The 14,165-nt window shown below is 36.8% G+C and overlaps 2 protein-coding genes across 2 annotated transcripts in view; both read left to right on the forward strand.

The window, feature by feature from the left end:
- Positions 1-8,154, forward strand: part of LOC107704732 (SEC14-like protein 2) — a 20,348-nt gene extending 12,194 nt beyond the window's left edge. Inside the window, exons 10-12 of the mRNA XM_016507722.1 lie at positions 5,720-5,859; positions 6,943-7,112; positions 7,205-8,154. Of these exons, the coding sequence (XP_016363208.1) occupies positions 5,720-5,859; positions 6,943-7,112; positions 7,205-7,308 (414 nt within the window). The 3' untranslated portion in view covers positions 7,309-8,154. The remainder of the gene's footprint in view (positions 1-5,719; positions 5,860-6,942; positions 7,113-7,204) is intronic.
- Positions 8,155-9,773: 1,619 nt separating this feature from the next.
- LOC107704672 (protein PRRC2B-like) overlaps positions 9,774-14,165 on the forward strand; it is a 43,216-nt gene continuing 38,824 nt past the window's right edge. The window contains exons 1-2 of the mRNA XM_016507667.1: positions 9,774-9,948; positions 13,511-13,657. Of these exons, the coding sequence (XP_016363153.1) occupies positions 13,575-13,657 (83 nt within the window). The 5' untranslated portion in view covers positions 9,774-9,948; positions 13,511-13,574. The remainder of the gene's footprint in view (positions 9,949-13,510; positions 13,658-14,165) is intronic.

Genomic DNA, 14,165 nt, shown 5'->3' on the forward strand with positions numbered 1-14,165 from the left:
ACAAAAAAAAAAAATCTTTTGACTGAAACTTTTTCCTCGGCCAAACCCCATTCCTCAGCCATACCTGTCACACAGTTTAAGAGCAGTTTTTCTTCTTGTAATCAGGAGCGCTTGTCCTCCGAATTCAAACAAAAATGAAGGAGCACCTTCTGATCAATAATGAAAAATTCTGATCAAAAATGAGCCTTCCTAATATGAGGTGAAGTGATTTACAGGGGCATTTTCTTTTTACCTTTGCAATGGCATAATTTTCATCTGTAAAATTTAAACATTTGTTTATAAGCTTTTTAAAATTTCTATTTAAAACAACATAATAAGAAATAGAATAAGACAAATAGGTTGCCATGAGGAACTTCTGTAGGTCTATGTAACTGATATGAAGATAGTTTTGCTCCAATGAAACTGTCAAATGCTCATGAAGTGAGGAGTCAGAGCAGTTCTGGAGATGTTGTTCATGTATTTATGTCCTCATGTAGTGAGATGACAGAAGCTGAAATCACCGCGAGCGTCGCACACTTTGTATGTGTAGAAAACAAAACCGCTCATCTGTGCCATTTACATACACAGAGGCACGCAGAACACGCTGGATTCATATTTAAATAGTATTTTTGCAGCTTAATATTTACAGATACTAGTCCATATTGCACTCTATAAGTGTACTGACCTACTTTTGATTAATTCATCCAAACTTTGACAAATTCTGTGACATTCCACGTCATACAGTAAATTCCATTTATATGACTGGATTCCGCGATTCCGTCCGCGTTTTCCGCATCGCGGAAATCATAGATAATATTGAGGTGTTTTGCAACTTCAGTGTAACGTTAGTGGATTGGGATCTATTGCAACTTAAGCAACATCTGCTGCTGCCTTACCTTTGAGAGACAACTGATGCGTTATCACTGAAGCAGCTCCAGTTAGCAAGCGCTTTTGGAGTGAGAGTGAATTCTGCATTGATTGGTCGGACTCATGACTCCCAACAAATCAGATGAGCGGTGGGCGGAGACTGCTTTAGGCCACAGAGTGGTGAGTTCTGACAGGCTGCATCAGAGCCAAATAGCGCGTTTCAAAATTAAGTTATGTTATCGGCGAATCGGTTTTGAAAATGACCGATACCGATAATCATAAAATGCTTAATATCGACGCCGATAATCGGTCGACCCCTAATTTATATAAAACAAACAGACAAAAAGGATAATTGTACAGTGTTTTTACAGGGTCCAAATTTAACCACCAGCCATCAAAATGTGACTAAAAATTTGCTAGACAGTTTTTTTTTTTAAATTGCAAATAAATCATGGTCTAATTCACAGTGAAGTAAAGAAGGATAGTCAGAGATGTTAGCAAATCAAATCATGAAGATACAGTTGGAGTAGTAAAAAACCTCAGTGGAAAATTTACCATCAGCAGTTTAGCAGTTTTTTTCTTGTAATTGCAACTCTGGATCTTCATTTGGGGATACAGTCTTGCTGTTAAACCACCGAAATATAAATATGAGGAACAAGATCACAGTTTCATGACAACTGGCATCACAAAGTTTCACTTGCTTGTATATGATGCTATAAGAGACATCACGATCTGCTACAAATATATTAGGGAAATAGCTTAATAATTCCAATTACCAAATGTAATTTTTAGGAAGTAATGCAAAATACAGTTTCATAGCCAAAAGTTTATTTTGGACTATTTGTATGCTGTTCGTTTCGTGTTCCTCTTGTGTCATAGAAAGATGCTTCACAATTTGAACCTTCTGTGGTCAGCGTTTATTGTTTTGAAGTATATTTTTAATATGAATTTAATTCCGATTTTATTACTGTTTTTGTATTATTTAATAGTATATTGACATCAGCGTTTGTCTTGACATGCTTTCCTTTTCAGTTTATGAAACAATGACGTGACGTTTTTCAGTCCACCTGGTCTCTCCCTGCTAAACTCTCTGTGATGCTTAGTTTAACGTCTTAAATTTAGCATATTTGCCTATTTAGTTCAAACCTATAGGAGCTTCCAACTGATCCTACTGCCATTATACCAACATAATTTAGCAATACCAGGAAATATAGTATAAGAACAGTGAACCTGTTGCCTCTGACAGCCTGCTTATAGATGTATTTTTAGTGTCCCAAAGCAACAGAGGAGTGAAATAGCTGTTGTTTATCTATATCAGTTTATGCTTGCACAACATTTTAAACTTCATTGTGATACGCTTGATGCCATGTGGTGTAATCTGGACAAGAGCCTGTTGGATTGCTCCATTGCATAGGCTGATTACTCGGTTGATGAGCTGGCAAGGTTGCAGCTTTGGAGCACATGACATGACTAATCTTCCCCTCCAATCTGTCTAAGCATTGTGGATATGATTCTGTTTGTGATAAATCCTGAATGTGAAGAGCAAAGGGCTGTTATGACAGCAGCACTGGCATTTGAAAAGCACCCTGTCAAACCGACATAAAGTATATATTTAACCCTCTGGTATTCCTCACTTAGGGGTCACACTTGTGCCGCTTGTCAGTCAAAACATACTAATTGTACCTGTTTCAATAATATTTATTCTGTAATAAATGTGTATTTTGTAGCTTAATAATGCAGCATTTATTTAAAAATTTTAAAGATTTAGTTCACTTTAAAAATGAACATTTGCTGTAGATAAGTTTGTGTCTTCATCAGAACAGATTTGGAGAAATTTAGCATTATATCACTTGCTCACCAATGGATCCTTTGTAGTGAATGGGTGCCGTCAGAATGAGAGTCTAAACAGCTGATAAAAACATCACAATAATCTGCAAGTAATCCACATGACAGCAGTCCATCAATTAATGTGTTGTGAAATGAAAAGCTGCATGTTTGTGAGAAAAATTCCATTATTAAGATGTTTTTAACTTCAAACCATTGCTAGCTTATATATTATATTGTTATACCTCTATCTATAATATTGCTTGAGGTTGAGTAAATGTTCAGTACATTTTTATTTTTAAAACTTTTCTTTTAAAACCGTGATATATTTTTGTGTTCATGAAAAGTGCCACAAAAATCACCAAGTTCTGTAGCATTCCGATAACTTAAACATTTTTTAAAAATGTATAACATTCAAATTCTTCGATCTGAAATGACCAAAGGCCACCAGAGGGTTACATTTCTATTTCCAAAAATAATGCTGTGCCAGTGCACATGTAGGATTGAAAACATAAATCACATTCATAGTTCTGAACTGAGGCGTTTTGTGTCTGTATGTAGATACACAGGTAAAGCTGCTGCCCCCTTCAGGAGTGGAAGTGCTAAAAAGACCTCAGAAGACTTTGGGAACATTCAAAGTGGATGGATATTTAGTTACTTAGTTACACATATTTGTAAAACTGTAATCCTTGGGAGTCTTTTTTGGACTGTGATATCGCACAAGTCAAATAAATGTTAGTTTTCTGTGTTTAAGGCTAGAGAGCTGAAGATAGAAGTTGTTTATTTTGTTTTAGAGACAGAGTGCTTGTTTTCCCTCTGGTGGGACATATGGACGGCAATTTCCTTACCTATTAAAACTGTAACTAAGTTTAAAGAAAACCAGAGCACTTCCTTCATGGGAAAATCGCTAAAGGGGAATGGATGCAAGTCCACAAGAAAGATCTGTTTATACTAATGAGCACAGATGGAGTCATTGCATGTTTGAATGACATGTCGAGACTTACGCAAATCGCAGAACAACAGGCTTCTATTGGAATGTCTTTACACAAGGATGTTTTATGGAGTGAGTAATAAGATTGTGTCTAAATCCCAATTCACGTCCTTCTACTATACATTACAAAAATATGTGCTTTTGAGTATTTAAAGTCTGCGTGAACCAGAAGTTGCTGCCGACTTTATTTCAGTGTAGTGACGTATTTCCAGCTGAAACTTTTAAGGCTTATTCTGTGGCGTTTATATAAGCCTTTTGACGGGTTGTGTCACAGAGCTGTAAAAACTGTTATGCTCACCAAGTGAATGAATCGCGTTTGTGCCGAACTCTTATTACAAAGCAAAAATAAACACTCTTCTTCGATCCATGAACGTTTCTCTCAGTTAATGTGCGCGATGTCATCTCACAGTCTGAAACGTCTGTCAAAGCAAATCAACACATGCTGTTGTGAATAATTAAGCGAAGCGTCTTCTCATAGGATAAGAACACGTAGTCTCATGAATAATTTAATAGACACCGACGCGTCATTGATGTACTGTAGTCCATTGCCACGTCACAAATTGTGACGTCAACACAATGTAGATTTTAAACCCGGAAGATGAAAATGGCGCAAAATGTCTTAAAAATAACCAGTTTTCTCCAACAGTTAATATTATCAGATGCTAACATTGTCTTCTATGATGGGCAATGCAAACACCTCTGCTAAAATCTCAGAAAAAGTAGTCTGGGGTTTCATGACCCTTTAAAGAGAATCTATGCAAGTGTTAGCATCTAAATGTATTCCTATGATGTTTTAGCAGCCATTACTCCAGTCTTCAGTATCCTTCAGAAATATGATGTTCAAGAAACATTTCTTATTATTATAACAGTTGAAAACAGTTGTGATACATTTTAGCATTCTTTGATGAATAGAAAGAATTTTTTTTTTAGCATTTAATTAAAATAGAAAATTTTACTGTTTTTGGAAATCATAACATTATACCTTTTTACTGTTTATTTAACAATTTAATGTTAAATAAAAGTGTTTTTTGCACTAATCTTGGCTACCATAGAATGTATAGTATGTGAATTGGGATGTTGAGTCATTTAATATGCACAATTATCTGTGATTTTGAGTATCTACATTTGTTTCTGTGTATGAAAATAATAATGTGCATCATTTTGAGTGACGCACCATTTCTCAAACATCTTTATATTTGAGTCTGTGACTCCAGACAACGTGACCTTAAAGGCCCGTTCACACCAAGCACGACAACTATAAAGATAACGATAAAGATATAGTTCTAAAAATCGTTCTCAATATTAAAGAATAGCATAGTTCACACCACAACTATAACGATGACGATACAGAGGAACGATATTGTTGCGATCACTTTCAAAGCGATTTTTTTCCAGCTGATGAACGATAAAACACTGACAGCCAATCAGAATCCATCCTGCTGTAACGAGCTCAAGAATTTAAAGCGGCAGACGCATGTGCGCTTAGAATAAATAGACGATATCGTTCGCTGGTGTGGACGCTAATATCGTTATCTTTATAGTTATCGTTCTTGGTGTGAACGGGGCTTAACTCTTTATAAAGTGTCTGATGTTAATGTTGTCAAGTTGTTTGTTTTCTTATTGTATTTAGTGACAATTTAAATTCTTTATTTCTGTATGTTGCTGGATTTTAAGTTTTGAAAATAAATAAACATGCACACATCTGCAGGCTGTGATCTTCCAACGTTTTTCTCTTCAAGCTTCAGAGTAGAATACTCAGCCTATATGTAGGATAATCAGTCTTAAACGTTACATGTAAAGGCAGTTTGTGTTCCTTATTAAAAGCCACTTCAATTTGGGCTCCTTTCCTGTCTGTTTTTTTCCTTCTGTTTTCTTATTTTCCATAAAATGCTTTACTAACATTAAAATGTCAGGCGTTTTTCTTTTGCACTCACGATGCTAATGTAAGTTTCATCCTCCTTTGTTTTTTTTTTACATTTTCAATTCTGATTATTACCAACTCTTCTCAGCTAAGCACGCTAAAAGACAGTTTCTGTGTGTGTTTTTTTTTGTTTTCAGATTACATTTGGATCAGAGATTCCCAAGACCTACTATGTTCGAGACTCCATTAAAGTGGACTATGATCAGTCTGTGACTATTGGCCGTGGCTCATCTCATCAGGTGGAATATGAGCTACTTGCACCAAACTGTGCGCTAAGGTGAGCAATCTGAGGAAACACAAAAAGTTTTTTTTTTTCTAATACTAATACAACACAAAAACACTTTCTGAAACTGGTAATAGACGTGGGAGTTTGCTATGAAGCAGTCAGTGATCATGACATCAAAGGTGCAGTAAACAGCTTCTTTTTGGAAAACCATGCATAAAACTTCAGCTACCAAAACCTTATATGCCAAACTAGCTAACCAGCAACACTCTCTGCATGGGACGTGCATTTGGGTTTACTAGCATTGGGTTGGAAAGGCCTGTGTTTGGATATGATTTTGTGGTCTTAATTTGATTACATTGACAAAACATTAAAAACACTTTCAGCAACATTTTATTAAAGGGGACATGAACTGAGGAACCAAAATTCCCTTGATCTTTTGACATATAAGAGGTCATTGTACTATAAAAACATCTTGTAAGTTTCAGAACTTAAAACTTTGTCATTAGTCTAAAAACAGCTTATATTGAAGGCAGTCTGCCAAAGCGACAGCTTTTGGAACGTTCTACTCTATGATGTAATAGTGTGGATAAGCACCGCCTCTGCAGAAGATCAACACCTGCTTCTACATCACTGCTTGTTTAGCCCCGCCCACCGATTCGCACATGTAGTGTTTATGAGAGTTGTTGATATTCGTTTTTGACCTAAATCACAGCTGCGTCCATCTATGAGGATTGTACGCTGTCAAATATACACAACTATTAGCCAATCATAGCAGTGGGCGGAGTCCACAATCCGCCACGCCTATTCAAACAGAGCGTTCTGATGAGGGGGGTTACAGGACAGGACAGAAAATAGCCTATTCTAAATTATTATGTTTTTTTTATGTAAAAATCTTGATAACATTATAAGTGGACCTTAGAGAGCAGTACAATATAAAAAACAAAGGCGGTTCATGACCCCTTTAATTAAATATTAACCTTTTGACCTATTGAATAATAATAAAATGTTATAAATGATTAATTATTGGGGTTTATTCATCATATTCAGTATATGAGAATAGACATCTGGTATTAGCAGGAGAGCTTCACATCGCAGGAACTCAGTCTATGTGTGATGCTCTACTCTCTTCTTCAGATGGCAGTTCACCTGTGATGGTGCTGACATAGGTTTCGGTGTCTATGAGAAGACGAAGATGGGAGAGTGGATGAAGGCCAGTGAAATGAAGGAAATTGTGCCAAATCAGCGTTACAACGCACACCTGGTACCCGAGGACGGATCCCTCGCCTGCCCAGAACCAGGAGTGTGTAAGTACAGACTTAACAGGCTTTATTTTATATCACCAATTGAGATGAACATTAAACGTGCATGTGGATTTACTGAATTTTGTTTTATTCAGACGTACTGCGATTTGACAACACATACAGCATCTTCCAGTCCAAAACGGTCAGCTTCACAGTGGAGGTTCTCCTACCTAGTCAAGTCAACCAATCAGAACGTTAGAAATGCTGACAACTAGCAAAGCAGACAATAAATTGAGATTATGAAACGGTTTGGAAACTCTTGCTCTTAAGCATAACAAACTCATGACATCTTATACAGTATATCTTCTGTACTATAAAAGGAAAATATTATAATAATGCTGCTCTCGACAAGGAGAGTATGTACATTAATTGAACTGACTAATCACTGCATTAAAATGGTGGGATGAAATTTACTCTTCAGTGATCGATGTGCAATGACAGACTGTTTCGTCCACTGATATATCTGGATCCTGACTTCGATGCCAGTGTGATTCTTTACATTTGTTTCTCTAAGATGAAGCTGTTATCAAGTTGATTTATCATATATTAATGAAGTGTTGAGCTTATCAGTGAGCTGTGGTTTATCAAGTGTAACAACTGTGTTGCAAATTACTAGACTGAAACCGTCTTGGTATGTATTATTTGAGCTTGCCCTTTTGTGCCCTCTTTATGATTCATGTTCTTTATCTGTTTGGTTCCTTTTGATCATGAATTCATTTAGATAATGAACTCCGATTAGTCTGCACAGTTTTCTCTCAGAATGTGGTTTGAGGTTAAATTATTACCTACTTTTATGTTGTTGACGCACACAAATCTGTGAACCTTTTGAAATATTTTGTTTACAAAGAGCATTTGACTTGATACGGAGTATGATGTCGACATGTCATGGGTAGTTTGCGGTTTTTTTAATCCTTTTTTATTTATTGAACTAATTGATGTAAACTTTTCATAGTAAGATTTTATACCTCAGGTCCTTGTGTTTACAGTAACAGTGCCTGTATTTGATTCCAGCAACATGCATCTGTTCTGTAAGTGACCACATTGCATTTTGTCTGATTTGTCTCTATTGATTCTGTAATATTAATGTAATTTATAAGTGATATTGTATTGATTTTGATTAATTAACTAATTAAATATATACATTTCAATAGCAAAAACAATCAGTTTTCATGTCTTTCTGACCTATATTTATGCATACTTTTAAACGAGTGTCTAACATTCAGTTCCCATGCACAGACTAAATCTACTCTAAAAAAAAAAATTATCAATGTGTGATGTACACTAGTTGTATTAATGGATGGTTGACGCCTGTCTGATGGCTCCATCTGTTGGTGAAGCATGTAAATTCTTTATAATGAGGTCAGTTACATCTTTGACCATTAGAAGAAGGTGCCATTAAAATGGAAACCTGTCTTATAATACAAGCACATTCGCGCACAGACACTCAATTTAAATTGTAATAATATTTCACAATATTAGTGTGAATAGTTATTAGTTTGTACTTTAATTTTTGATAAAAATAAATAAATAAATACAGCCTTGGTGAGCATACCAGACTACTACTACTTTTCTCCGTTTAAGTTTGAAGTCTTTGTGGTGCTTAAACCGTAATCTATTATATTAATTTAAAAATAATAAGAAAATAACAAAGGCTCTTAAACCCCTTTTCAAAAATACAATAAAAACATTACTATTGTGAACTTCACAAGTTACATAAAAAGCCACATTGGTCTAATCTGAATATGAAAAGTAAGATTGTTTACTACTTTTACTGCTAAAAGTGCTAAAACTATAGTTGGTCAAATTGGTTCTTGGTCTTAACACTTGTCAATGTTTATGCAACTGGCACCTGTGCTGAATTTTCAGTCTAATCTAATTAGTTCTGTCAAACGATTAATTGTGATTAATCACATCCAAAATAAAAGTTTTTGTTTACATATGTGTGAGTAGCCTATATATATATACACGAGTAAATACATGTAAATATTTTGTATTTATACATAAATATACATAGTACACACACACATATATGAAGTAAACAAAAACTTGTATTTTGGATGCGATTAATCACGATTAATCATTTAACAGCACTAAATCTAATCTATGCTAATTTGGTGTTCAATAAATATTTCTTGTTATTAGGCTATATCAATGTTAAAAAGAACGTTGTACTGCTTAATATTTTGTGGAAACTGAGATAAATTTTTTTAAGAATTCTCTGATCAATTGAAAGTTCAAACGAACAGCATTTATTAGACATTTTTGTAACGTTATAAATGTCTTTACTGTCACATCATCTTAGATAGTATTGTACAGATACAACCATAGACTACCCCCGGTTTCACAGACAAGGCTTAAGCCTAGTCCCAGACTAAAATGTAAATCTGAGCTGTGCCAACTGAAAGAAACTTGCACTGACTGATCTTAAAATATATCAGTGCCTTTGTTTTGGCTCAAGATGCAGACCAGTAATGTGTTTTCTAAGGCACGTTTATGAAAAATTACTTAAATGTCCTAATTAAACTATGGCCTAATCCTGGTTTAGTCTAAACCCTGTCTGCGAAACCAGGCCCTTATGTCTATGGATATAACAAGCTACCACAAGTTTTGATCAGGCATTTAAAACAGCTACCGCCTGGGTCCTAAAGGAGACCCGATCGCGGGTGGAGAGACTCGATTTCTCGCGACGGCAGCGGCAGCTTCATTCTCAGGTCGGGAAACTGACAACAAACGAATAGAGAAAAACAGAGACAAATCTGCATCCATCCTTCCGAGTTTCTCTATCCGGTGGAAATATATCGATATATGTGAGCTGAAGCGACAGTCGTACGTTCAATCGGTGAGTTATTAGCGCGCTCTGTGCGGTTATTCGCCGGTTTGGGGCCTGTTTGTCGCAGGATGTCTCAGTGTTCGTGTCGCTTTGTTCTGAGCAGCAGCCATGTTTAATCGGCTCACACATCAACAAGTCACCAGAAACCCCTCATTAACGCATTGATTACTCATTTTACCAGCCGATGTTAATTAAACACCCGCGCTGCCGCGCTTTCTGTCCCGGTTTGAAGCTCGTTTGTCGGATCTGGTGGAGTTTATACAACAGAAGCGGCTCGAGGCTAATGTCAATAGCATTGCTAAAGACCTCATGGAGTCTCAGTGAAAATCGCTCACGTTATATTAAATGTTATTTATCAGCTCTCACGCTCGTGTTTACAACATCTAGTGTGTGGTCGTGTTGATTTCGTGTGTGTGAAATGAGCGGTTTGTTTAATAATCAGGCTGAAGAGCTTCTGTTTACATCTCATGCTAACTGTACATTCACAGTTATCGTTGACAGATGTGTTAGCTTCGTTTAGCCTGGCCTCAAAATGTTTCGTATTACATCACATTGATTTCATAATGATCGCTTGTAAGAGCTCACTGTCAGTATTTCTCGGGAAGTCTCACTATGTGTATTTCTCATGAGAGCAGATTTTATATCTCTGTCATGATGAATCTGAGTTTGTCACTGATGATGATGATGATGATGATGATGATGATGATGATGATGGTGGTGGTCTTTTATAAATGTGTGAGCAGTGCATCAGCCATTTTTGCAATTATACAAGCAAGAACTGAGCAATATTAACAACATGCACGTACTGTAGGGTTAGGATTTGGTTCAGGTTTAGTTGCTTGTAATTATGCATCAGTTTTTGTTATCAGTATATTAAAGATGTGTAACCTGAAACGGACACTAAAGTAAAGTGTTACCTTTTTATTAAAGGAGTAGTTGGCCCAAAAATGAAAATCTGCAAAAAATATCCTCACCCTCAGGCCGTCCAAGATGAAGTTTGTTTCTTAGTAGGAAGAGATTTGGAGACATTTAGCACTTGCTCACCAATGGATCCTCTGCAGTGAATGGGTGCCGTCAGAGTGAGAGTCCAAACAGCTGAAAAAAACATCACTGTAATACACAAGTAATCCACACCAGTCCAGTCCATCAGGTAATCATCTTGTGAAGCCAATAGCTGTGTTTGTAAGAAACAAATCCATCATGAAGGCGTTTTTAACTTCAAACCGTTGCTTCCGGCTAAAATATGAGTCTCCAGTCAAAAAGTGGTCTGAATCAGGAGAAAAATATGCACCGATCAAACAGGCCAAAACAGCTCTAAACAAATATGTGGGGGGATTTTGATATGAGAGACAACGGGGGATGGACTTTTTCATTGGAGGAAGCATTATTATGGATCATGTTATGGATATGGATCATTTTAGCCAGAAGCAATGGTTTGAATTTAAAAATGCCTTGATGGATTTGTTTCTTATAAACATGCAGCTTTTGGCTTCTCAAGATGTTAATTGATGGACTGGAGTGGTGTGGATTATTGTGATGTTTTTATCAACTCATCAGACTCATTCTGACGGGTTTTTTTAAGCATATATTAATTTTTTGGTTAACTATTCCTTTAAAATCATTTTGTGTGTGTGTGTCCCCTCATAGCATCGTCATTGTCTGTTAGTCATCCAAAATAATTGACAATGAACTTCTGTGCCTAACAAATATTTTCTCTGGAACACTTTGAGAGTGATTATACATGAGTCTGTTACTGTCTTTTCTCTCATAAATATTGACTTAAAATGTTACATTTACTGTATATTTACTTTTTAAATTGAAGATGTGCACTTTTAGTTAAAGCCAAAAATGTAAATGATTTACTTGCCCTTATGTAATTTTAGTGTTTTGGTTTTCTTTCTTCTGTGGAACACAAAGGTAGATGTTACGTAGATGTTCATGCTGCTCTTTTACTCACAATGAAAGCATTTTATTGCAATTACAGAAACAGCATACTTCAAGATGTCTTGTTGAACATGAATATTTCCCTTCTGCAGAGCTCATGCATGTCATTTTAGGTCACTGTCGCTGGTGTGCATCCAGCAGTGAGTCGTAGTGTTTCCATGTTCTCACTGAGACAGCGGGACACTTCTGTTGTGTCATGTGAATGTTGATTTCAGCTTAATCCAACCCTCTACGGACACCTTGGCAATTGAATCGCCATTGGCTAGTAAATTTTTTTGTTTACTCGCCAAACTGAAATACTATACTCTCTCTCTCTCTCTCTCTCTCTCTCTCTCTGCGTGTGTGAGAGAAAGCGTCAGCGAGTCGTGTATGGGATTATGTCTCTGCCGCAATTCTGCACGCGAAAGATCATATTTTGAGCGCGCAAAAGTGCGTTTTGCATGCGCGCGAACTGAGTTTTGTGGAGAAAATGTTTGTCTCGCAAAAAAAGTATTTCGAGCGCACGAAAATCTATTTTGCATTTAAAATAAGTTTTTGGATTGTAACGCTAGGTTGTGTTGAGCAAGCGAGCTGTTGGCATTTAGATAGCACTGAGGGCTGGCATCAAGGGAGCAAGCTAGTGAAACATTGCACGGGCAAAAGAGAAGGTCTGCACACATCCAAAAATTATTTTAAATGCAAAATTGATTTTCGTGCGCTCGAAATACTTTTTTCTTTGCGAGACAAACATTTTCTCCACAAAACTCAGTTCGCGCGCGTGCAAAACGCACTTTTGCGCAATAGCACTGAGGGCTGGCATCAAGGGAGCAAGCTAGTGAAACATTGCACGGGCAAAAGAGAAGGTCTGCACACATCCAAAAACTTATTTTAAATGCAAAATTGATTTTCGTGCACTCGAAATACTTTTTTCTTTGCGAAACGAACGTTTTCTTCACAAAACTCAGATCGCGTGCATGCAAAATGCACTTTTGTGCACTCAAAATATGATCTTTCGCGTGTAGAATTGTGGCAGAGATCTAAGCCTATAGTCGTGCGCCTTCACACTAGAGTTTGTTACGTCAAATACACAAACACAGGTGCACTGCGCATCCATTCAAATGAACTGAAAAATATCACAGATCGCTTGACGGAGAGTGAAACTCAGGTGCGCTGCGCATCCATTGAGATTAAATGATAAATAGCACAGATCGCTTGACGGAGAGTGAAACTGAAGTGTTTGGCAAGTGAAAATATATCTGTGCTAAACTTCAACTCACACACTGGCGAGTAAAATCTAGTTATTTATTAGCCATTGGCTAATATTATACATCATTTAGTTGCCCAGAGTGAAGATTTAGTCGCATATGTGAGTGATTTACTCGCAATGTAGAGGGTTGAGTCCATTCCAAGACTGTCTGAATGATCCCCATGTGGCTTTTTTTTGGTTGATCGGAGTCATTATTCTGTCCAAGATTGTGTTTTGTTGTTGACCAGCTTTGAAATGTGTCTGAGCCACATCCTCTTGTGTCCGGATGGAAAGATGACGTTTCTGTGGCATAGAAATGATTATTCATAACAGTTCAGGGGATGAGTTGGAGAGACGTTGGTTCTTCTGCTAACAGTTGTGTCATTGTGTGTTTCTCCACAGAAACAGACGGTACTGAGGAAGAGGTGCAAAGAAAAATTTCCATACTCGATGACATTACATCGCAATGTCCGATCGTTTGGGGCAAATAACCAAGTCCAAGGATGGGAAAAGCAAGTATTCATCACTCAGCCTATTTGACAAGTACAAATTCAAGTGTATTGATGCAGACAGACTGCTATGTAAATCTGAAGTTAGTTTGTTGTGTGTGTCTCAATGTTCAATGTTTTTCACACACTGAAGTGTGCATGACGCACATCTGTTTCTCACTGAATGTGAACACGTGAAATTCATCTGAGAATCACTTCACCAGCATTTCACCATTTCATTTAAGAAAACTGTCGGCAGATACACATACTCAAAGATCTTACAACCCACTGAAATAAAAGTTCAGAAATATACTACTATTGCACAGTAGAATGTACTTCTCAAAGTAATAATATTGATTAGGGCTGTGTATCACCAGCAAAGTCACGATACGATACGTATTACGATACAGAGGCCACGATACGATACGTATCACGATACATGACTGCACTGAATTTCACCTCAGCAGAATTTAGTAAAACAGCTGTTTATTAAACACTATAGTGCCATTTCTAACTATTGGCAGAGCAGGCAGCTGACCTCTGCATTATGAAGGGCCTCCATAACTGTA

Source organism: Sinocyclocheilus anshuiensis, unplaced genomic scaffold, assembly GCF_001515605.1.
Source record: "Sinocyclocheilus anshuiensis isolate Anshui unplaced genomic scaffold, SAMN03320099.WGS_v1.1 scaffold117, whole genome shotgun sequence".
Classification (NCBI taxonomy): Eukaryota; Metazoa; Chordata; class Actinopteri; order Cypriniformes; family Cyprinidae; genus Sinocyclocheilus; species Sinocyclocheilus anshuiensis.